The sequence below is a fragment of the Acyrthosiphon pisum genome, chromosome A1 (genome assembly GCF_005508785.2).
Source record: "Acyrthosiphon pisum isolate AL4f chromosome A1, pea_aphid_22Mar2018_4r6ur, whole genome shotgun sequence".
Taxonomy (NCBI): Eukaryota; Metazoa; Arthropoda; class Insecta; order Hemiptera; family Aphididae; genus Acyrthosiphon; species Acyrthosiphon pisum.
The window spans coordinates 153,414,823-153,438,783 of NC_042494.1; the positions used below are offsets into that span (position 1 = coordinate 153,414,823).

Consider the following 23,961-nt stretch of genomic DNA (forward strand, 5'->3'; position numbering starts at 1 on the left):
TCTATAAATGGTTTAATTTTGTGAGATAAAATGTGTTAATGAATCAGTCGGAAGTCCACTTTTTAATAAATTGAAATTTGATAGAGATAATAACAATGACCAAAGTAAAGTGACCAATAATACAAAATTAATATGTATTATCATTGATTATTATAAATACAAAATACTAGTATTAGACATTAGTTATTATTAGCCATTCGTCGCCACTCAACAGCCCTATAGGGTAGGTATAGATAAACAACTTGCAGGTTTCAACAGGCGGAAATGCGTCTTATCAGTTTATTATTTCTTAGTAGGTAATTAGTTCTGTTGGATTGAATCGAGACTACACACTATAAGTGTGTTTTATTAAAAAAATAACCTACCTATATCAATTGATTTAATTTTGTTTGATGTCTATATTTATGTAACAAATATTTTGTAATTGTATATCCAAAGTTTTCTCATAAGAGTAACGATTGTACGAGACTATTACAATGTACTATATAATTTAAAAAAAAAATCTAACAAAATGGCCAGGCTATCAGGCCATAGTGTGGTGCAGGCCATCTGGAAAATTCCCATTTCCAGACCGGCCACTCCGCCCCTGGCCGCTAGTACCTACGACAATCGCGTGATTTGGTAGATCATTTTGTGCCCATAATATCTAGTAAAGTAACTTTTAGAGAAGTAAAACCAGCATATTATATACACGAGTTTGAATCGACTTTGATCTGACGACGATCTTCAAGACTGACAATCACAGTGAAAATATTTTTACAGGCCGTTAAACTATAGCCCCCCATACCCAGCATTTTCCATAACATGTTCATTCAAATCAATGGAGCGTGTTACATAACAAAAATGTGATAGCTCTTCGATCTAAAAGCAGTTGTAAGAAGAATGGCATTTACTATAGCTATATTTATTAACCAAAATATTTTTAAGAAATACCTAGGTACCGATCTTGTTCATAAAATTTTGAATATTATAAATTATAAATACGTTATGATTATAAGAGTTTTCGATTTTACAAACCATATATTTTTAGCATTTTCCTCATAATCAATACATATTTTGAATTTTTAAGAATATTACGTTTCTCCCAAATAGGTAAATAAAATAAAAGTTCTATAATTTTTACATTTTAAAAAATTTCAAAAATATTAAATATTTTTTTCAATAGTCATTGAACAATTGAAAAAGGTTTTCAACTTGCCGTTAATGAAGGAAATATTTATATTTTTTGACATTATAGTAATTATATCCACATTTTTAATGTTTTTAATTTAAGAATAATAATAACTTTAGTGCATATTGTTATTTATTAGTATAAAATAAATCATTTTAAGCTTTTATTTGAAAACATAATATTATATTATACTAGGTACCTAAATTATTATAATTCGATTTATTTATATCAACATATTATTATGGATTGGTATTTATAGCACTTAATTCTCTACTCAAAATCAATATATTACAATAATATAATACGATTAGTAACATTCTCAATCCACTCGCGGGAACGTGGTAGAGAAGATGATGATTTGAAAACTCAGAAAACGTATTATCGGAGCCGACCGTGCAAGCCTAAAATGCGTACCAGGTTTCGACGGCCAAACTCTGTGAACGGCTTTCGAGTGCAGCCGAGTGGAATCGAAATCGGCCTTTTATAAGATTATACTTTCACGCGGTAGCTTACCTTTATACAGAAGCGCGCCTATGGAGATATAATCACACCGAATTCAAATTGTATCGTGAAATCGATTTCACTACGAGAATAATAATTGGCTTCACGATATTTTCGATTTCCTGCGTATTCACGCAAGTCTTCTTTCACTTTACGATCATCGATGTTATATTATGACATAATAAAAATAATAATGTATTGATATTTATCAAGAAATTGTATGTTTTACTAAAAAAAACTGCAGAATTGTATTCTTTTCATTTTTCGGTTCTGGACATAAACTTTCAGTAATAATAATGTGAATTATTTTAAGTTCTTTTCTGTGTTCATAAGATTGTGTGTATTCGTTAAATATAATTTTGTTTGGTATTAAAACTATTATTATATTAATAATGTCATTACCACCCATAATAATCCATTTAATGAGAATCGTTAGTTTACACCGCATACTGACATTACGTGTAAACAATTTTTATTTTTTAATAGCTATTTAGAACGACAAAATACGATTACTAAGTGTGGTAAAGAATAAGTGATTTTTTTGTATCTAGTATTTACCGAGGGGACCTTAAAACCGATATCACTCAAAAAAAGCTCAGGGCAGTTGATAGATCCATTTAATAGTTTATATAAAAACAAAAAATCGATACAATCGAGCAATATATTATTCTTACAGGGGTATTCTAACATGGTTCTAGAAATCACAAATGAGTAGACCTTTTATTTAAAAGCAATTATTCTTACTTATACTTACTAATTTATTTCAATATATTTCAGTGCATTGTCAATTCATAAAATAATAAAAAGCTCAGTAGGTTTACCTTGCGACTCGGAACACTGTCACTACTGTAAACATTGTGCATAATAATTATTACATCATTATTTGGTGGATTTGGGGTGGACGTAAGACGGACGGAATACTAGGGGTGGGTTGCATTCATGATACCTCGTTTTGGTGGCGTTCAAAAGGCGAATTCCTGCATGTCGTAATAATCAGGCCACGCCACTGAGCTGGCCACTGACCACCCGTCACCAAACCCACATGGGTGCTTTGTGCCTTTGATATGCACGTCATCACCCACCCTTTGCACGTCGGGACCACCCGTTGGCGTTTTCCACAGCATCTCCACACGCATCCTACCGCATAATTAAACCGCCGCTGCCGTGCAACGATATCGAGTTGCCACGGAATATCACCAGTCGACAAGCTCACATCACGTTCGTCTTCCTCACTATATCGATGGTTACACGTAAAAAGGGTTGAAGCGTCACTATAAGGGTCTAAGCAACGTGGCTTACACTATTTCAGGATAGAGAAAAATATGTGTTTTCCAATGCACACGTGTAAAAACAACTATGATCAATATTTTATTTACCTAACTAACAATTTTAATTTTAAGTTTATGGTATAAACGATACTTTAAATATTTTGTTAGCTTAAAAAAAGGGTCTAAACGAGAACTATTATAGGGAATAAACTACATTATCATGAATTTTTAAAGAACGCAATAGCGACGTTTATCAAAATTGATTTTTGAATATTTTGTTTTCATAAAATATTTGTCTACAAATTATTTTGATGGAAATAAGGTACTATAATAATAAAGCCATTATACAGGTCATAGATGATAATAAAATACCAAAATATAATAAATAATAAGTTCATTATTGTTTATTACATTCATAATTTTGTAAAACAAAATACGTAGGGCAGAATAGCACAAAAATTATTTGATAAAATATATGTATTCAAATTTTTGTATTCACGTAAATAATAATCAAAAACGTTTATAAAGGACGTAAAAATAAAAAAATGCCAAATCTTACTTAAAAAACTTATTGTTTATCAAAGAAATAAAAAAATAACATTAAAATCACAATAAAATGTTTTTTGACTCTCTTATTAGGTACTTACCTAACGACTCTTTTTCCGCGGTGTAACCATTGTCGATAACCTTATCGACTAGCCTCGCAGCCGTCTCCCAGCATCATCCACGCCCCCCTCCCCATGTATCTCGCCTACCTCCGTTAGAGATGTTTTCTCGGATATAGTGCTCTCAATTTTTTCCGATTTTTTTCGTTTAATCTTAAAATCGTCGTTTATATTTCCACGACGTCCCTCATCGTCATCAGAGGATATAAATCGTAGTCGTACCGTCGCGTCGTAATGATAATTATTATACGATATTACGCGCGCGCTAGCGAATAACAAGCGTAATCGAATTACGCGCGCGGCGGACAATGATTGATAAGCGCCGCGACGACTTTTCCGCTAGCGATTTTTATGAATATTAAACGCATTAATCACCGCCGCCGCCTCGAGTGTACACTGCAGCTATTATAATATAGGACGGCAGTGGTGCGGAGCCCGACCGGGTGGCGACGCAATTAGCCTGATGAAAATCGGTCGTGTAAGCGCCACTGCTATACCAAATATTATGTATATTATTATTATTATATATACCTACCGATGTCATAATGAAGAACGATGTCGTACTCGAAGTAGCGTTGTACATAATATACTTATATTTTAGATATTATATACAGCCATCTTGCCTTCGCGAATATATTCACATAATAATATATACATTATTTACGACGATTATTATAATGAGCTCGTTTTGTCAACTACCTCAGATCCGTTATCTGCGTCGGCGTCCTCGCGCGACGATTGCGGTAGTTTGGAGAGCGTCTTTTGCAATCGTGGGGACATCGCACGGGAGTGGACCGCGAACCTAACCATTTTGTCATAAAATATAGTTATAATTGTGCCGTCCTAAGAAGTGACAACTATATATTGTAAATAGCGACCGATATATTATTATTTCAGTTAAACTTACATTATTTCTATGCAGGAAATATATTGCATTCAATACAATTTCGTCTACTTTTTCGTCTCTAATTTATGTATGTAATAAATTACGTTTTATGTAAATTATTATTTTTATGACGATAGCTAGCCGTTTAGCAATACCCAGAGAACACAACAAGGAGCCGTCTACCATTATTCTCAAATAATGTACTTTTGGATTGGTTAAAATTTAAAAATTTAAAAGTTAAAGTTCTTTTAAAAAATATGCATATTTTTGTGTTTAAATCTTATCAATGAATTCAAAGTCACTTAAAAATTATGGGCGCAAATTATTATACCCATTTTAGAAATCTTGGAATGCCGAACTCAATTTATACTATACACTTTTACTACCTACATACCAGCGGCTCACTGTGGGTGGAATTTACAATCCCATTTAAGTGAGTTATTCACATTTCTATATCAAAATCAAAAAAAGGTTTGATTTTTGTATCCGACAAATCTAGTTTGTTCTAAATTATACTTTGAAGAATCGTTTATAATAATCTAGAGGCCACCAGGAGGTTTCCTGACCACCAAAAATTGTTTCACTTATTTTCATATCTTTAATTGGTCTATCTATATTTGTCTAGTCTTTATAATGTTATAGTTATAGTTATAATTTACAGTAGCTTTTACATGGGGTTAGGGTTAGGTTAGGACTTAGGTTAGGTTTGATTTGGTAGGTTAGGTGTACTATCTTAAAAAATTCCATACGAGTAATATAGTTTCAGTTTTATACTTTATTATGCAGTTGACGTGTTAATTCATTTGTTTCAAAAATTTATTTCATTTTGAATTTTTAACATACAATTTAGAGCTGTTTATTTGTATAATACATATATTATACATTAGTTTGGACACTTGAAATTAATGTTTTTAAAAATGTATTAATGTTAAGATGTGGTTCGTTGAAATGTGGATAGAATTATTTGTTGTTCTATCACTGGAATCGGACCACACTATTGGTTACGAAAGTAAGATTTTCGGAAATATAATTTACAGAATACCATAAAAAAATAACCAAAAAATGAAACATAAAACCGGAATTAATAATTAGGTTCTCGAACGATAATTTTGGAAGAACGTTGATTTGTTGGAAACGATGCACGCCCGACCGGCTGTTATTGCGGAGTGGGATAATGGATTAAATTTGTCTTGGCCGGGACCAAAAGAAAAAAACCCCAGTTCGTTAACTATATAATATTGTTTTGCAAAAAGCTTTAATAAATATTGTTAAAATATAACTAATTATTCAAATAACTCAGAGGCTTGCAAAAAGCTTTCGACCTCAGTGACTTCTCGCTGTACAGCGACTGGATCATACACTTGCCGGCCACGTTGTCGACCAAGCAGTCGCCGATTTGTTCACATCTCACTACGGCCTTTTCCAGTCGATACCAGTGTTGGCTGTTGCACACGACTTGCACGGTGTGGACGACTTTACCTGCAGAAAAATGGGAATTTGTCGTCAATTGATATTAAATTGGTAATACTGCTAAGCTTATATAATGATGTATATAGATAAATTACGGCAGTACCGATTCTTATTAAAAAACACAGTTCTTCGGTAACTCTTCCGTTTTCGCCGAATTGATGTATCTTCAAATCGGTCCAGTCTATATTGCTGTTGGTACCGTCATCGTTGCTGATAAATCCGAAAAACAGCCTTGTAAAGCAGAACACAAAAAAAATGGTCTTCAGATCTTTAGCACATCACACATATTTTTCATACGTTTTAGACCGATAAGAGGTGGTAAATTACACATACCTACTACGGAATGTCCAATTTTAATTTTTGATACATGTATGAACTCTTTGACAAAATATCTAGGCTTTTTAGGAAGTCGATTTTTAATTTTTAATTTAAAAGACCTTAAAACTAAGAAATGTTTTCTAAAATCCCATGAAATAAATGCTTTATATTTGTGTTTATTCTGGGGCATATGATTTTAAATCAAAAAAGTGATTCTTACAGAGCTTTAGTCTATTAGCTTATAAACTCAACCGTTTTTTCGAAATTACAATCGAACTTCAGGAAGTATGTTAAGTTTACTACCGCTTTTAGTAGTTTTTACAGTTATGCAAACAAGAATATTTTCATTTTTTCGTGAAGTATTGTGCTCGAGTTGCATATTGCGGCAGTTACTCGATGCGGCATTACAGCGATTTTCGGAAACACATACTAATGTTAGTTTACTACACACTCATAGACATGGCCAAAATATCAAGTGAATTGCCTAAATATTCCTCCTTAAAACATGATACGCTGGAGCCCCCTTAATATGCAATTTACCTCACTATCGTTAATTGTATACCTAATATAGCGTAATTAATTTAGAGCAAGGAATGTATAGCGGATTTCAGAAAAATAATCAGGAAAAAATACAAACGTCTGTTAAAGTATTAAAATATTATTATTATTATTATTATTATTATTATTAAAATAATTGTTTGGTGACTAAAAGTTTGAACGTCTTCTTCGCTCAGAATCTATTTTTCATCATATCCCAGACAGCAAATGTTCGACTAAAAATATTATTATAATGTTTTTATAATATTATCATTTCAAAATGCTGTCTGGGATACAATGATTAATCATTGAGTTCAAATTTAACACATCCATTACAGTACCTATACTCAACATTTACTGTAAAGCACAACTGTTATACCTACTTGACGGCTTTTTAAATTAATTTTAAACGAATTGTTTCTTTGATTACACTTTGATTACATTTTATTAAATATATAATGTATACCTACCTAACATGGTTTATTTTTATTTACGTATAAATAATGTTTTTAATAAGTCTTACATACTCATACACCAGTATAAAATAAAATAAGAGATTTAGAAGACAATAATATAAAATACAAATAATTTGTAAGTAATAAACTAATTAATTAAATACATCAGTATCTAATTTTAACCTATTTAATAATTTAATTTTAAACTTCGTTGTATCTATATTATGATACAAATGTACATAGGTAGGTGAAATAAAATATGTAGTTAAAAAGTTTTCAGATATCTTAATTTTTACCATTCATAGGTGAATATTTTTTTTATCTATTTTATACGATAGAATCCTAGTAGTAATTATATGGTACATGACTCACCGTGATAACGTCTTTTTGTGACAAACCACCGTAATCACCAGGGACTGACCGTCTTCCATGAACATGGTTATGTAGAAATATCTGTGCAACGCTGTAAAATCTCTAATTTTACCTGTAAAAAACACCGTTTGAATGAGCTCCTCATCATATTATTACGATTGTATAATATATTAATATATTATCGATGGTGGTTCCAAAAAGCGCACATTTTACGATTTTTTAGAAAGTCCAAAAGAACCAAATCCAATTTTATTATCTGATATGATTAAAACCTAAAATAATAAAATAATATAATATACCATAATATATTATCTATAATACCAATTTGACGCTCATAGCTTATACATTTTTAAATGTAGAGTATTTCTGTTTTAGATATAAAATAATATTATCGAGTTCAGTAGATTGATAGATCTATACAATAAAGATAAACATAAATCTTTATTGTATAGATAGTGGTTAATTAAGTTATTGTAAAAGCTCAATTAACTATGACTTTGATTTTAAGACATTTTATTTCTATTTAAGTAAAACATTTTAATTGCGCCTATGCAGGGTTATTGAAAAAGTAGTCATGTATAGCACTTTTAGAGGGGTTTTTGTCTGAGCTTTTGGGTTACAGTTAATTATAGGTATTATAGGTATTAAATATACCAAAGCTCCTGTCCCTGACAGTAGCCGCGTTGCGAATTTCAATTCCAATCCTGTCGATCTCGATGTCCGCGTCCAATCTACCGAACTGTTCCCAATGCACCACGTCGTCTTTGGAACTGTAACGAAATGATATACACACGCGACGATATTATTACTCTATAATTTGCATCATAAGAAAGAATAATATATAAAGCTTTAAGGCTCTACAGTAGTTCATAATATTATCTTTGGCCGGCATGTATGTACCGGTCGAATAGGGTGGCGGAGAACATGCTCCAGTTTTCCAGCGCAAAAGAGTCGGCGAACGATTCGCTGCTCAAGTCCCGATTCAGTAGCCACACGTCACGTTGGCTCGTCCATTCGGCTGTTATCTTTACGTGGGCTGAGGCTTTCGGATCGTCCACAAACCTATATATACATGAATATAATATATGTATACAACCGCCGGAGGTTGTTATGTACCATAGGGTCGACTTCACAATGTATATAAAGTAAAGATACTTACGTCATTTTACCTTCGAAATTGACTTTCCACCGTCGGAGAGGTTCAATCACTGTCAAAGTAAATTTGTCCAAAGTGAAACCATCGTCGCTGTTTCCCAACGCGTTATCCATGGAATTTGGATACATCGGAGTAGACAGGTATCCGATTCCCGGAATCTGCAATAGCCGAACAAACGATGTGTGTGATGGTATAGTTATTAAGTCGTAGAGCTCAATGTATAAGTAATTGTGGTAAGTTGGATTTCGGAATTTGTAGGTTTCTCATAGATAAGTTGTGACCGAAATGAATTACTAAGTACAGCGGTCAACCTACAAATCCAAAAATTAACTTCTTATTTCTTTCAATTAAGCTCTACAAGTTACAATTTTTCTTGTGTAATTTCGACAAAATGTGAGGGAATGTGAAGCTAGTGTGAAGATTCTCCGTCATCCTGCTTCGACCTTACTTCGAGTCGATGGACTTATAAATTCCAAAAATTAACTTTAATTGGACGTGTATTTTGGTGAGTAATTTGGGACAAAGGGGGTCAGTGAAGTGGAGGTTTTTACACACACGTTTATACCAACGTAACTTCACCGTTCAATTCATCATTGTATAATTTATTATTTAGGTACCTTTAAACACGCGTATCCTATGGACATTTTACTTTCGTTTCGTCTATCAAGCGCTAATATGATCCATTTACCGTCGGGCGTGGTGCCTCCAATCCAAGTGGCGTCATAGCCCTGGGAAAGTTATATACATAATGCGATATTCAGATGAAAAATATATTTATCATAAGCGATTATATTATTATGCTTACAATATTGTCGTTAAGTTCGTGTGGGCCGTCGTTGTCTTCCGGTTTACCGTGCTTCGTATGGACGTCAAAGAAACGCAAAATCGTCTAAAAAACAAAACCAATGGAATATTACTGCATATAATAATATGAATATGCAATGATATTGTAATACAACTATTGATTTATACCTTAATCGCGGTAAAAAACCAGTAATAAATCATGTATTTGACGTTGTACCAAGGTCCTGGTAGTTTATAGTAGTCGAAAAAAGTCTCCGGTGAATTGGTCATTTTTGACAAACAAATTCTGATGACAAAAGATTGTGTAAACGTCACTCGGCTATAATATGATAATAATAATAATTTAATAATTTAATAGTACCTATGAATTATTATACGTATTGCTACAACGCACGCTTTTATCGACGTAACGTGACAGTATCGTCATAGTCGCTACTCGCCACTGTACAAATTCCTCTCTGCGCGATAAATAACAATGTGCATTAAGTATATTATTATATTATCGCATAACCTTCTCCGTCACGATGCACTTGAGTAGATTATTATAACAATGCGTTGTCGTTAGATATCAGTAAACGCGCACAATATGGGTAGGTACCTATAAGTACTACGGATTTAACAGTGCCGGGTTTAGCGGGGAGCCTCGAGATTTTGTCTAAAAAGGCCTAGGGATTCAGGTCTTGAATATTATGAGGTCTTGTAAATGAAAAAGTAAATTATACTAACTTATAAGAATATTCCTACTATAATAGTTATATTACATGTCTCTGTCTGAGGAAAAATGAACAATATTATGATGAATATACAGCAGCACTCAACGTATTTTGGTTTTGATGTACCTCAGTTACCGGGCCTGTCAGTGTCATATATCTTCGATTTGTGGTGAAATCCAACCAAAGTGGACAATCTTCGGAATTCGGATAGTCATGAGCTAACCACGGGCTTAGGACTTTCAGGTACACCTCCGCCCACGGAAATATAAGCGATTTTAAAACACGGCACTTCGTATTGTCATTAGGTACTAAGTATATTAGGTAGGTAGTTTAAAATACTACGATAAATCAACAAAAATATAAAACAACGTTTATTTAGCGCCACCTATCGGATGTGATTCAAACTAATACTCTCGAATAACCTCTTTCTTGTAAATAACAATCTCTGAATAATTTCCGTCAAAACATCGGTTAAGTAGTTTTAGAGCCTATATAAATCTACACAACTATACTCATTGTCTTTTACTCATATTATATAATATGCAGATTATTGTTGTTTATATTAGAGACGTGTAAAGTACCTACGTATGATTTCATGATTTTATCTTTTTACGTAAATATAGGTGCTATTAGTATTAATTGAAATGATATCAATAAGACGTCTCGAAGATACGGTTAAGAGTTATAATATAAACATAATATTATAATAATGTATAAGGTCGACAGAATAACGCCATGAGTGCACTTTTTATCACAATGTGAATGATGAAGTCGTAGTAATCACATTCACTCTTTGAGAGACCATCGTCGTGCGTCCGGCGTCAAAATATATGTCATGTGCATGATATAATCATAGTTTGGTGGACGTACGTAAAGTCAATCATTCGACGCTGAACCATAACCGTAGTTGGTCGTCAGGCGACAACAGTATTTGTGTTTATATTATTTCGTTAGTATTGCTATACGCCGCGTTCTGCGTATTTTTATGCTTATTTTTATATTTATATATACATATTTTTTTGAGTATACATCGCGCACACAAAAGAAAAACCGATTTCGACAAAACGCGACGATTCCGAAATAAAGAATGAGAAATAGTATTTTCGTCCGTGCGTGGCTTAAGTGGCTTATTTCTGGAAAAGAAACGTGATCGCGACGAGCCGGCGAGGATGAAGGCGAGGCAATATATACTTTTTTTCTTCCCCACCCTCACTCGTCACCGCATTCGTTGGTCTAATTCAATATTTTCTTTTTTTCCCACCGCCACCACCACTCTGTACAAATAAAAACAAAATCGTTTGATAAACAATCGAATGAAACCAGTCTTGCAGTAAATATATTCTCGTCCGTTCTCCGCGCTGTCCGATTTACATTTTATACGCAGGCGGCGATAAAATAATACTTTTATGAATAGCTGTGTATGTGTGTGCACGTGCATAAACGAATCGATAAGAGGCGAACGGAAAAAATAATTCCTACTAATGAATTATAAGTCGTCTTAAAAATATTATTTTAATTCGGAAAAACAAAAATAAGCGTATTATAATATGCTCAAAGAACAACACGTACGAGGGTCGTCCGGAAAATAAAGGTTGCTGTGTTTTTAAAAAATCAAAACAAAAATAGGTACACATATTTCTATGCAATTTGTAGAGATTTTTCCGCATAGTTATTATATTGTCGTTCAAACCGATACATTTTTGACCGCAGACACTCTGTTAGTAGAGTCAAACAACTCGCATTGCACATCGTCTTGGCCATTTTTAAACTATATCGTTATCACTTCTCCGTCATCAGTAAAAATGTTTTCCACATAAAAACTTCTCGAGCTTAGTGAAAAGGTGATTATTGCCGAGTGCAATATCTGAGCTGTAATTGGTTTAGTGACGGTTTCCCACCTAAAGGAGACGAGATCTAAATCCAAATGTTGTAACCTTACTTCTTAGTTTTCAATCAACACATAATTTAATTTATATTGTTATTATTATATTACTGCTGTATCGGAAATCATTTAAAAAATTAACCTAACCCATAATGATTATAATAACGTATATTAGATTATTATTACTTATTAGTATATTTATAAGAAAAAACATTAAAAGTCATTAGGAATAGTATATTTTTAAAATATTACTTTTAAAATCGTACCTTAACAGTAGTCACTGCAAACAATAAGTTATCTCAATAAATTTCAAATTGTAGAGGGATGCGGCAACGTAACGGACCTCGTCCACAACGTGTTATCTATTATACTTATAATATTTCTTAATTGATACTTACTGAATACTGGCAATAGTGTCCACAGAAATATAAATCAGGAGACCAATGTCAAATAAAAGTACCTTATAGGTATAATAGATTTTGTTTTTCATATATGACAATAATATTATCACTGTATTTTAATACCAAAGTAAAAAATAGGTAACCGCACTATACGCTTACATTTTATCATAGGTATAATACATATTATCAATACAGACACGGATACCTAACAAGGAATATCAGATACTATAATATAAAGACATAATAAAGTAATAAATTTTCAATCAACAATCAACAATAAAACAAGTTGGGAAAGCTCACTCTGCCCGCGTGCTAATAATATTTCCGTTTTCCAAACGTATTTTTAACTTAACACAATAATAAGCTATGCAGATTTCATGTAAAATTAAAAACAATTTGGTACCCATTATTTTTTGATAAGTACCTACCTATTTTTTAAATATTGGCTGGTATGAATCTATTTTTTATATTAAAAATTAAAAATCTAATTAAACACTCATATTTTCATACATTTCTTCAATACTGACTAGTATGAATTCACTTTGAATAGATCCGTTATAAAATCTCAATAATAAAAATCGGAACATGCGTAACTAAGGCGATAAATCAATATCTTAATATAAATAACAACCGTAGTAAATTACTACATGACAAATTATATAGGTATCATCACAGCATTTTGATACCTACGCATCCTCCGCTCTTTACTTATATTTACTTTACCTATATCGTAGTTGTCCACTTCTTATTGGCTGTCAATCATATACATACATATATAACATAGAACAAAATCAACCAATGAGAAGTGGAGAACTACGATATAGGCCGGAGGTGAAGAAGATGCGTATCTACCGCGCAAAACTAGTACAACTGTGATGATACCTATATAATTTGTCATGAATTAGTATATTATATACTGGTAACTAGCGGACGGGCAGACACAACAGGGATACAAATACGTGTTCCATACTCATGTTTTGAAACCTAAAACAACCTGACCGGGCGCCTATATAATAGGTATTGAGTTAAAAATGCCAAAATCCAAATTCGGTTGTCTGTGGAGCACGGTTAAACCTGCAATGATCGACGTGTTAAACAATTATTATTAGCCACAATCTTAGACGTCGGGGAGATGTGGCCGATAGGTACTTCCGGATCCCTGTAGACTCCCTTGCTTGTGGGAGGTCTGTGAGGGGAGCTTTCAAATTCTACTAAAAAATCAACCCCCACCCATCACCACTACCACTATAACCAGCGCGGGCGACACGCACTATTATTACAATATGTACTTACCATGATGTCTTACCGCGGTGGACGCGATTTCTAATCGATAAACTAGTACATATATACCATCAATATGTATATGTACGAACATATTATTATATTTGTGTTATATGTATGGCTCTATATACGTGTGTGCCTGCAACCCTAACGCTGCCATCGCCACCGCCGCTACTACGTAACGTAAGGAACGACCGGAATTAATCACACTAATGGGCCCGACGTCATTATATTATACATATACGCGAATGCGGGACCCTCGTCGCAGCCGATGAGTCGGAAAACAATTCCTCGTGCCGATGACAATAAAACGGTATGCAGAAGGGTTGTTTCCCGCGGACCTGCTGGTGCTGCTGCGAATACGGTGGCGGCGGCGGCGTGGGGGTGGGATCGTTGACAATGGTCCGCGCGTGACGTAAAAGTCAAGACTTTGATTCAGTTTCGGAAGAGTCGACCGACGCTGGCGACTATGATATTATATAAAATACTAGTATAAAATATAATATGTCTGTGTGTGGGGTGTTCGTGTATACGGAGACAAGTATCGGAGTAAAAAATTGTTGAATTGCGGTGTCGCGTATCGCACGGCGTCGAGAGGGTTGTATATTTGTATACGGTTCGCGGTTTTTGTTCTTATACCGCGGTCACTGCGCCTTCTGCAGACTTCGGGCATGATATAAAGTATATATTATAATATACATAAATTATACATATTTCGGTCTTAGGGTCTTCTAGCGTTTCCTCCTTTTTTTTCGATAGTTCAGTTCATAGAATCTTTATATTATAGTGTAATATATTATTCAAAATTTCAATTTGCACATTTTTCATATATTAAAGTACTTGCTAACTATAGAGAAAATTAACGCATGAATTGTCTTGTATTTTAGTGATTTTTCTTTAGTAAAAAACTTTCTATAAAAATGTAATTTAAAAATTGAAATACCAAATTTTACCAAAAAAATGTGTACAATTAATTATGTGTTTTTCACGTAATTAGCTTATTGCTCCTAACAAAATCGGCATGTCCCAGACTTAACTCATAATAAATCATGTAAAATAAATAACCTTAAATATAATATTTATATATTTTGTAATTTTTATTTGCAAAATTTTTTTCAACACAATTATCCTCCCCTTCTGCCCCTCCCGATTGAAAACTCCTAAGCATATTGGATTCATTGTCGTCTTCGGGGATACGGTGGTGTATCTACCTTGTATTTACCTTGCAAAACATTATTTATTACAAATTTATAGCAGTCATATTTCCTTTCATTTATATAAATATGCGTAGAAAAATAAACTAAATTCGTTTACCTGTATTCATCCCCTATATATTATATTATTTAAGTTTTATTTTATTAAAGTTTTATTCTTTATTTTATTTCTTATTCTCGACGAGCGACGGTTTACTCTGAGCGTAAAGCGTTGTTTTGCGAAACGTAAAGAAAAACAAATGTGTTTATTATCTCGTAAAACGAGCTGGTCCAAGCGACAGATCTTCGTAGAGAAAAATAAGATAAAAATATATAATATGTATAATATGTTAATTAAATCCGGTCGGATGAGAACAAAATGTCTCGCGAAGTAATTAACTGCGACGATATATCAAACGGATTTAAATGGAAATGAGAAAAGAACGCGGATAACGACTTTTATATATTATTATTATCATCTCTTAGCGGACCCGTATATATATAATATTATAACGTCACTTGATTGGAGGTGTAGGGTCGGGCTATTGCAGAGGATGAGGGGTGGGCGAGGGGATTGGGAGGGAACTAGCAGAAGCACGAGAAAGTTTTCGCGGATAAATGAGCTGAAATACTACGAAATCAATTATCATCCGCCACGGTCGTCCCGGGGGAAATCATTGACATACATAATCTTTCGGTGACGAAAAAGAAGGAAAAAAGGAGCAGAAGGGCATTATTATTACCCCACGCTTGTAATCCCCAAACATTGAAAAGACCGAGCACTGAGCGTCTTGTCAGCGCATCGGCACAACAAATAGGATTTCGCGCGTGGCATAAACTCGGCCCGAGCGATCTCGTCATCGAGGTTCGTCCGTACGTTCATTTTTTTCCTTCTTTTGCTCCATCAAACATGTTCAAAGACAAAATATTATATCTCTTTGAAATTTATTTATATTATACCTTGGTATAATACCTATGAGTTTTATACCGCGGTAATTCCGCGCTGCTGTCGTGGTTTGTATGAAAGTCTTCCCCCACCCGTACGAAGTCGAGAGAAAATATTATTATATTATATTTATTAAGCTTTGCGTGCGTTGGAGTTTTTCTAGATATAATATCATTTTCGAATTTCCGAGATTACAGCGACGAGATATATCATAATATATAATATACAAAAAGATGGGTCGTATTTTATAAACGATAATAATCTCCTGTTTAAAGTCGTTCGACCGGCGTCGCATTAAAAAAAGTTTTCCGCCGAATAAACATAAAAACAATAGCGTTAAGACGGCTTCGTCTTCAAATCGTGGCAATCGTGCGGTAACGATTTTATTTCAAAACCGAAACAAGTCTGGTCGATGGGTACCGCCACCATTACAGGAATTTTGTATGGGGAGGGGGGGGGCTAAGTATACAAATATAATATGTCTTTTATATACACTTTTTATTTTTTTATTAATCTTGATAAAATTAATATGAATTATTTTTTGTAAATTAATAAAATTATCAAGCTTATAGCTATATAACTAATTATATTCGTTGATTGTTACTGAAAACTCAGCTGGAATAAAATAATTCTAACTGATATAGTATGTGAAAATGTATCTATTTATATTTTATATACCATCAAACGCCATTATTATCAGCTTCGAAAAATATTTATTATTTTTTTTTTTTTCATAACGATTTGTAATGTGCAAAATAATATTACCATATACCTAAGACATAGGATTCAAATTAATAATTGTCCTAAGCATGATGTATAATATTTTATAATAGCTTTGGTATGAGTGTTATTGAAAAACTCAATTTATTTGTGTATACAAAAGCTCTTCCCTGAAAGTGAGAAAAATTGTGATAGCAGTTTTTTATTACTTGCCTTTCACGTGGTGTAAAAAATAGTTATTTTCCTACGTTCTTCGGTTTAAATTGTACGTTATTTATTACGCTTTTTTTTACTATACATGGCCTGCCTGAAAGAATAATAATATTTAGTAATAGTAAGTTATACTATGTTGAAGTTTTCATGAAAACTTATAGGGTGCTGAGATTTTCAAAACAAAAATACAGGACAAATATTGACAAATTCGTATATGCGCTTTCCGCTTATATACCTACTTCATATATACTGACCTAGCCCCCTCCCCCCTCCCCCAACGGGAAAAATTGTGCATACTAAAAACAGATATATTATATTATATATATATATAAGTCTTTCGTATCGTGATTTTACGACGGATAAAGCGCGCGCCGAGGAGCTAATCAAATAATGGAAAACGACCGGAACCGGACGAGCGGGATGAAGAACGTCTTTGCGGATGCGATTTTGAAAGAATGAGACGCCTGCAAGCATTGAACACAGACACACCCACACACCCACATACACATTCACATTCGCACAATATAATATAGATATGTGTACAAACCGACGGGCGACTGACAATGGACGACGACGGTCCTTATAGCCGCGGTCGCGGAGGGGCGAATAAAAACCACGCAAAGCCTCCATGGGAACCGGCCCGTGCCCGACTGTCTGTATACATAGGCTTCATAAAAGGATTTGTACCTCCACACCCGCGTCCTCTCCGTCCTAGTCGCGCATACCCACAATTTTTAGTGACGCGCGTATGTGTACACTCGCTTTTGTACTGCTTTTGTATCCTGCCGAGCACGTAGTGAGCCGTTACAGTGATCTTTAATGGTTATTAAGACTTTTGCGCAGAACAGTGAAAATTGTTATGGCCTTAAAAGTCTACACGTCCAATCTAATATGTTCGTCGTTTGCACACCTACATGTATACCTATCAAAGTCATAAACACATATATTATATCATAATATGACGGATACGCGTAATCACCTTAATATTTAGTCGTCGAAGTGGCTCGAGATGATTTGTCTAGAAGTTTTACGTTTTTAAATGAATATTTGTCTCCGTTTTGGTATCCGTGGGGAGTAGTACGGCGCCACAGGCCACATCGATCTTTAATGGTTATTAAGACTTTTGCGCAGAACAGTTAAAATAGTTATGGACTCGAAAGTCTATAATATCCAATATAATATGTTTTTATACTGTAGTGGTCGTCGTTTACATAACTATGGAGACGCATAATCGCCTTATTCTGCAGTCGTTGGGTGGCTCGAAGTAAGTGGATAGACTTTAGAAATGCCGTATAAGTTTTACGTTTTTAATCGACAATTTGTCTCGGCAATCATAATTATTACGTTTCATATATCATACTACAGTAGTCGTTATAATTGTACATACCTAATTTGTAGCGATAGATACCATTAGTACAATGATCATAATATATTATTGTACACGATGATCTGGTAATGCATCATTAATTCAAATGATCATTTTTTGGGGAGCGGACTTCAATGCAAATTATTTTTTTTTCAGAATAACTTAAAACAATGGTTTCCAAGCATAAAATTCGTTTTATATATTACTAGAGAATTAAAAAACTTCACTTTGATTTTGCATTTTTAAAACTTTTGTTATTGTCAGAATGTTTTTCGATATTATGATAAAATTATTTTGATTTCCTCTAAAAAAGAAAATTCTTATTTCTATTTTTAAAACGTATTAAGTGGCTTATACAGAAACAAGTCGATTAATTGCGCGAAATAATTTTTTTTAGCATTTTGTAAATATTTTTTTATAAGTGCATTAAATTGTATGAGTCCAATTGTTAAAGGAATTTTTCTTGTTTTTTAGAGCATTTAAATCCACTCCCTAATACATTATGATCTTGTAATTCATTTGTAACTTTTAAATCAGAAGGGATATAGGCGAAGTGATATAATATTTGAGCGGGGTGTGCGTATATAAAAAACCCCGGTGATGATACACATAATTATTTTCTATTTTTGAATGCTGACATCTAAAAACCTCTGCACTATTTAAAAGTTTAAACCTCTATGTTACTATAATTTCCACCTATACAGAATTTATTATGATATATAGGTACATATTATATTAATTATAATATGACTTGAGTGAAATATTGGCATAACTTACTATACCTACACGATATAATATATTATTATTTAATCATCGAATACACACCAACTCCAAAACCTTTTTGACAGACTATATGTATATATACTAACAATGGGGTTGCGATACGATTCTGAAGGTACATCGACGCGTATCGAGCACACCATAAAATATGGCATAATATGTCTATGGCATAGACTCTATGTTGTCATACATGATATCATCATCATCATCATTCGTTATTCGTTGTTAGGTGGTCGAAAAGTTTCTTCCTATTATAATTTATAAATACTCGTACAACATATACACGCACAGCAATAATACTATTATGTGTATATTATAATATACTGTTATTATACATGTATTTAGGGACCCGAAACCAATATAAACTGCACGTATAGTTGTCGAGTGTATTGCGCGTGGCTTCCTTTTGTGCCGTTTTAATATTCGGCAACATTCCCTGCAGAACGGCGGCGGCGGTTCGTTCGCTCGCTCAGTCAATAGACTCGGCAAAGATTTAATAAACTTCACCCCGCGCCGAGCACACGGCAAAGGGACACGCCGAGCTGCAATATATATATACGCCGTTCACCGTAAACTACCCCCAACCCCGTCTGGTATATATATATATAATAATAATAATATGTATTCCGGACGCCGCCGCCGCCGCCGTCATCGTTTCGCGTGTATATTTGCCTTTCACAAATTGCCGGGTAAAATTGATATCGTTTGAAGTGCGAGTTTGCAGGCCGCGAACACTGCAAGTGGCGGGTCGGTGCAGTATTGGTGGGTTGGGGTGGGATGGGGTGGAGGTTTATTATGTCGTTTTCATTTTTTTTTTCTTTTCGTCGTGATTTACGACGAGGGGAATGACGAGCGCGCGTCGTTCTTAATAAACGCGATCGCGAAGACGTGTAAGTACGTTCGTCAGGTATACATAATATAATGTCTAATAAATAATAATAATAATATACTCAGGCCACGGAAACTTTGTTTGATAAAACAGTTAAGAGACTAACTAGTTCATAGATGCATATTACCTATTTTACGGTAGTCATTTCAAAAAATACTGAGATTTTATATTTTTAATAAATAATATAGTAATTACATAAATTGTGTTGTGCATTATTTTTTAAGATATATCATTCAAAATATCCTCCTGAAGATGAAATTCAGTGGTCCAAGCGATGATCTTCAAAACCATTCAGGAACTAATCTGGAGTTATAATATAAGGCTTTATTAAGGGTTTTGTATTCACTCTTATTTCCTCTGTGTATTGAAACCGTTATCCTTTAAGCGTAGCTTTTAGTCTAGGAAAAAGCAAATAAAAATCACAAGGGTACGTGACCACAAAAATCTTTTATCAGCCAAAAATGCATGAATCAGAGCCCTGAGACCAACAACCGTGGAACAATTTGGTAGTAACGCACTTCTGATTTGTAAATTATCCGTTAGAATTCCATGGAAAGATGCAACAGGCAAAAACATTGTTCACATTTAATGGGACTTAAATTACCTATGTTGGTAAAATTTCACTCTTTGTACCAGGTACGCTATTTTACATTTTTACGTTGTGGGCAATCGGGGCAATTTGTAAATTTTTTTAATTACAAAAAGTCGAGGGCAACTGTTCAAGACCTAAGTGTTGTGAAAAATGTATATATGTACATGTTGTTCGACAATAATACATCATCGGCTCAAATCGTCTACGTGTATGTTAAGGGTGTAATTAAGTGTACGGGCCACACCCCCAAACGCATCAAACGACACCGTTATCATTTTATGTGCATTGTCATAAATCAAAATAAAAGTACTAATTAATTGACTGTTGAAATAGTAACAACCGTTATACTTAGGTGCACTTGGCTGGTGGGTATGCCATTCGAGGTGCTAGCTAATATAGGATTCATGGCGTCAAGCACACTTGTAGCACCCCTCGCGACGTGCGCTTGTCTCATGGACGTAATAATATAATTTTATTTTATACAATATTGAATATATACTACATAGATAGCGTCATATGAATATTTAGGGTAAGAGCAGTGCTTCAAAATGTCTTGTAATGCGTATAACGTCCCGTTTTACTTAATTTTCAATTCATTATACAGCAATATTATAATGTTTGCGATGAAATCTCGATATTGCAAAATAGAAAAAAATTACTCATAAAAGTTATTAATATACTCGTAATAATACGAGCTATACATAATATAATATAGTGTACTTGTATGATAAAACCTATTTTGAAAATTAAACGAATTACCAGATCGATACCGATTTGTCTTTCAAATAATAAACGCATTGTTTTATAGGTTTCTATAAACATAAGTTTGAACACCTTATATTATAATATCCCCGTTGTGTCCGTCCGTATGGTATGTTAGTTACCAGTTGTACCTAAATAGTTACGATTGTTTGTACCATAAGATTTTATAACCACTTAACCACGGTTCTACTAAAAGTAAATGTATTCATACTAGCCAGTATTAAAAATAACATTTTTCAAAAAAACTACGAGTGTCTTACATTAAATGTATCACACGGCATTTATTATACAGTACATAATAATATGATGTAAGTTCCAAACGACAACACACATTATTATTATTGTATTATATTATATCTCCCGTTCAATATAAATAAAATACGGCCGGTGCGTATAAAATTGATCGATGGAATAATGATATATTATATGGGAAATCCACTCGCGGCGCTCACAATAGGCAAAGCGCGTACGGCGACGGATATTTGAGGCTTTAACAAACAAAACTGCCCTTTAGCTGCAGCACAAAAATATTTTGTATTCCTCGCCCGACGACCCTATCTTAATCCTATTTTATACTCTCCGCGGCGATATAAAATATTATATAATAATGTCTTCTTTCGTGGCGAGTAGACTATACTATAATATATATGTATATAATAATAATATAATTCACAAACGTCGTGTTTTCCCGCTCGCATCGTGTGTATACAATATAATATTATTGCGCGTTATTGTACTCTCGACGTGTGTACACATAACATCGACCGACTGTTTGATTTAATATTATTATTATTATTTTATTTTCCATCGTTATGTATTAATATAATAAAGCCACGCCGGTTAGAGGATCGTATTATTTAAAAAAAATCCGATGAAATACATAACGTTTATAATATAAAATAATTAAAAATACTATTTATATTAAACGTGTAATAAATAATGCACTAAAGCCGTTTAACGCAGACATAAGCGAAACTAGACAATTTTATTAGGCTATGCCAAATAATTAATGTGAAAACAATGTACCAAATTACAAAATAACTATTAAAAGTCAGTATTTAGCCAATGATGATAGGTATATGTTTGTAATATAAGTTTTTAAACTTTAATAGAAATCACAAAATATAATATACATTATACAAATGGCAAATAAAAAAATCATATACCTAATAAAGTCTATTAGAAAAGCTATTATTTTCATCAGCAGTAACTGTTTGGAGTATAATGATCTAATAATACAATATTATAAAACACTTTTGATACGGTCGAGCCAAAGACAACTTTAATTTATAATCCGTGCAATTTTAAATAATAACATTTAATTTTCGATAGTGTTTATTTTATCCAGGAACATACGAGGCTGCATAATAGTCTAAAAAAATCACTAAAATATTATAAACACGAACGTACCACCTATCAAAAACCTCTTAACTAATATGAAAAATATTGCATATTATAATATATTTGTATACTCGAGGCTATTGTACATATTTTGTACCCATCCCGGGAATATCTTTGATTTATATTATTAATATGAGAAGGTACACGTTGCAATTAATGCACAAAAAATATTGTGCTTGTCAACGAATACAGCTATTTGTAACTATATGTATAAACTAATTAACTACCGTTTTGTGTATATTTAAGTCCATATTTTTGGTGAAATTTATTCAAAACCAAAATGAAAACTAAGATGCAATAAAAAAAAAACTTATTGTAATATGTACTAAAATTGTATTATAATATATTATTATATTGAATGAGCCAATTAACAATTGTTTTATTTGTATAAAAGGTTTAGTAATTTATACAATATATTATTATTGTTATTAATTTTGTAATCGAAATATCGGTAGCAGTAAAGCGCGGTAAAATGTTTCAATTCGAACCGATACTGATATGAATTATTCCGCTACGATTACGGTAGGTACTCGGCTGCTACAGATTATAATAATAATATCGTTATTCATTATACGATCAAATATTATTATTATATTATTATATTAATTGCAGAGCACTCGCGTTTCCCGCGGATAATAACAATATAAACTGGCCACTAAAATGTAGGTACTTATATAATAAAATGGAATCGTATATACTAAGGTAATATCAGTCTTGTAAAATAATACTTTGAAAATTGTATTTAATCACATGCATCCAGAAAGTGTTTAAAATACATGCCAAGTACTTTTAAGCAAAAGTGTTTAAGAACAAATACCTATAAATATCTGGCATGCATGTAAATACTTTTAAGTACCTTTTAAAATAGGTACATTTTAATTTTACTTATTTAATTGTGCAAGTATGAAAACTAATTTAAAATTGTATTGTCACAATTATAACTTTGTACAAACTATAGGTTAGGTTCTATACTTATCATTGTTATAATATTATGCACAGAAAACACACTACATTAGTATTAATTAGTGTTGATCTACTGCGTATACCTAGGTATATGCGGTATAACTGTTGATGATTTTCGACGGTGTGCTCGTAACAATATTATTATTATTTATTACTAATAATGCGTATAATAAGGGCGCAGGCGAGAACGACGTATATAATATTGCGCGTATTTCGTGTATAGGTAATAGTATAATAATATTAAAACTCTGCAGCG

The 23,961-nt window shown here is 33.1% G+C and overlaps 2 protein-coding genes across 7 annotated transcripts in view; one reads left to right on the plus strand and one right to left on the minus strand.

The window, feature by feature from the left end:
* Positions 1 to 23,961, plus strand: part of LOC100159443 (vesicular glutamate transporter 1) — a 92,838-nt gene that overhangs the window by 43,195 nt on the left and 25,682 nt on the right. The gene's annotated exons all lie outside the window — the stretch shown is intronic.
* LOC100159327 overlaps positions 5,712 to 23,961 on the minus strand; it is a 50,809-nt gene continuing 32,559 nt past the window's right edge. The window contains exons 1-11 of one of the 5 annotated variants that reach the window (XM_029488618.1): positions 10,443 to 10,645; positions 9,998 to 10,201; positions 9,772 to 9,922; positions 9,605 to 9,688; positions 9,417 to 9,527; positions 8,803 to 8,957; positions 8,544 to 8,705; positions 8,298 to 8,413; positions 7,644 to 7,755; positions 6,065 to 6,192; positions 5,730 to 5,970 (exon numbers count right to left, since the gene is read on the minus strand). In XM_029488618.1, the coding sequence (XP_029344478.1) occupies positions 5,771 to 5,970; positions 6,065 to 6,192; positions 7,644 to 7,755; positions 8,298 to 8,413; positions 8,544 to 8,705; positions 8,803 to 8,957; positions 9,417 to 9,527; positions 9,605 to 9,688; positions 9,772 to 9,873 (1,170 nt within the window). In that variant the 5' untranslated portion in view covers positions 9,874 to 9,922; positions 9,998 to 10,201; positions 10,443 to 10,645 and the 3' untranslated portion in view covers positions 5,730 to 5,770. Of the gene's footprint in view, positions 5,971 to 6,064; positions 6,193 to 7,643; positions 7,756 to 8,297; positions 8,414 to 8,543; positions 8,706 to 8,802; positions 8,958 to 9,416; positions 9,528 to 9,604; positions 9,689 to 9,771; positions 9,923 to 9,964; positions 10,647 to 23,961 lie in introns of those variants that run through there. The other 4 variants (XM_008190112.3, XM_008190123.3, XM_008190117.3 and 1 more) reach the window with 4 other exon arrangements.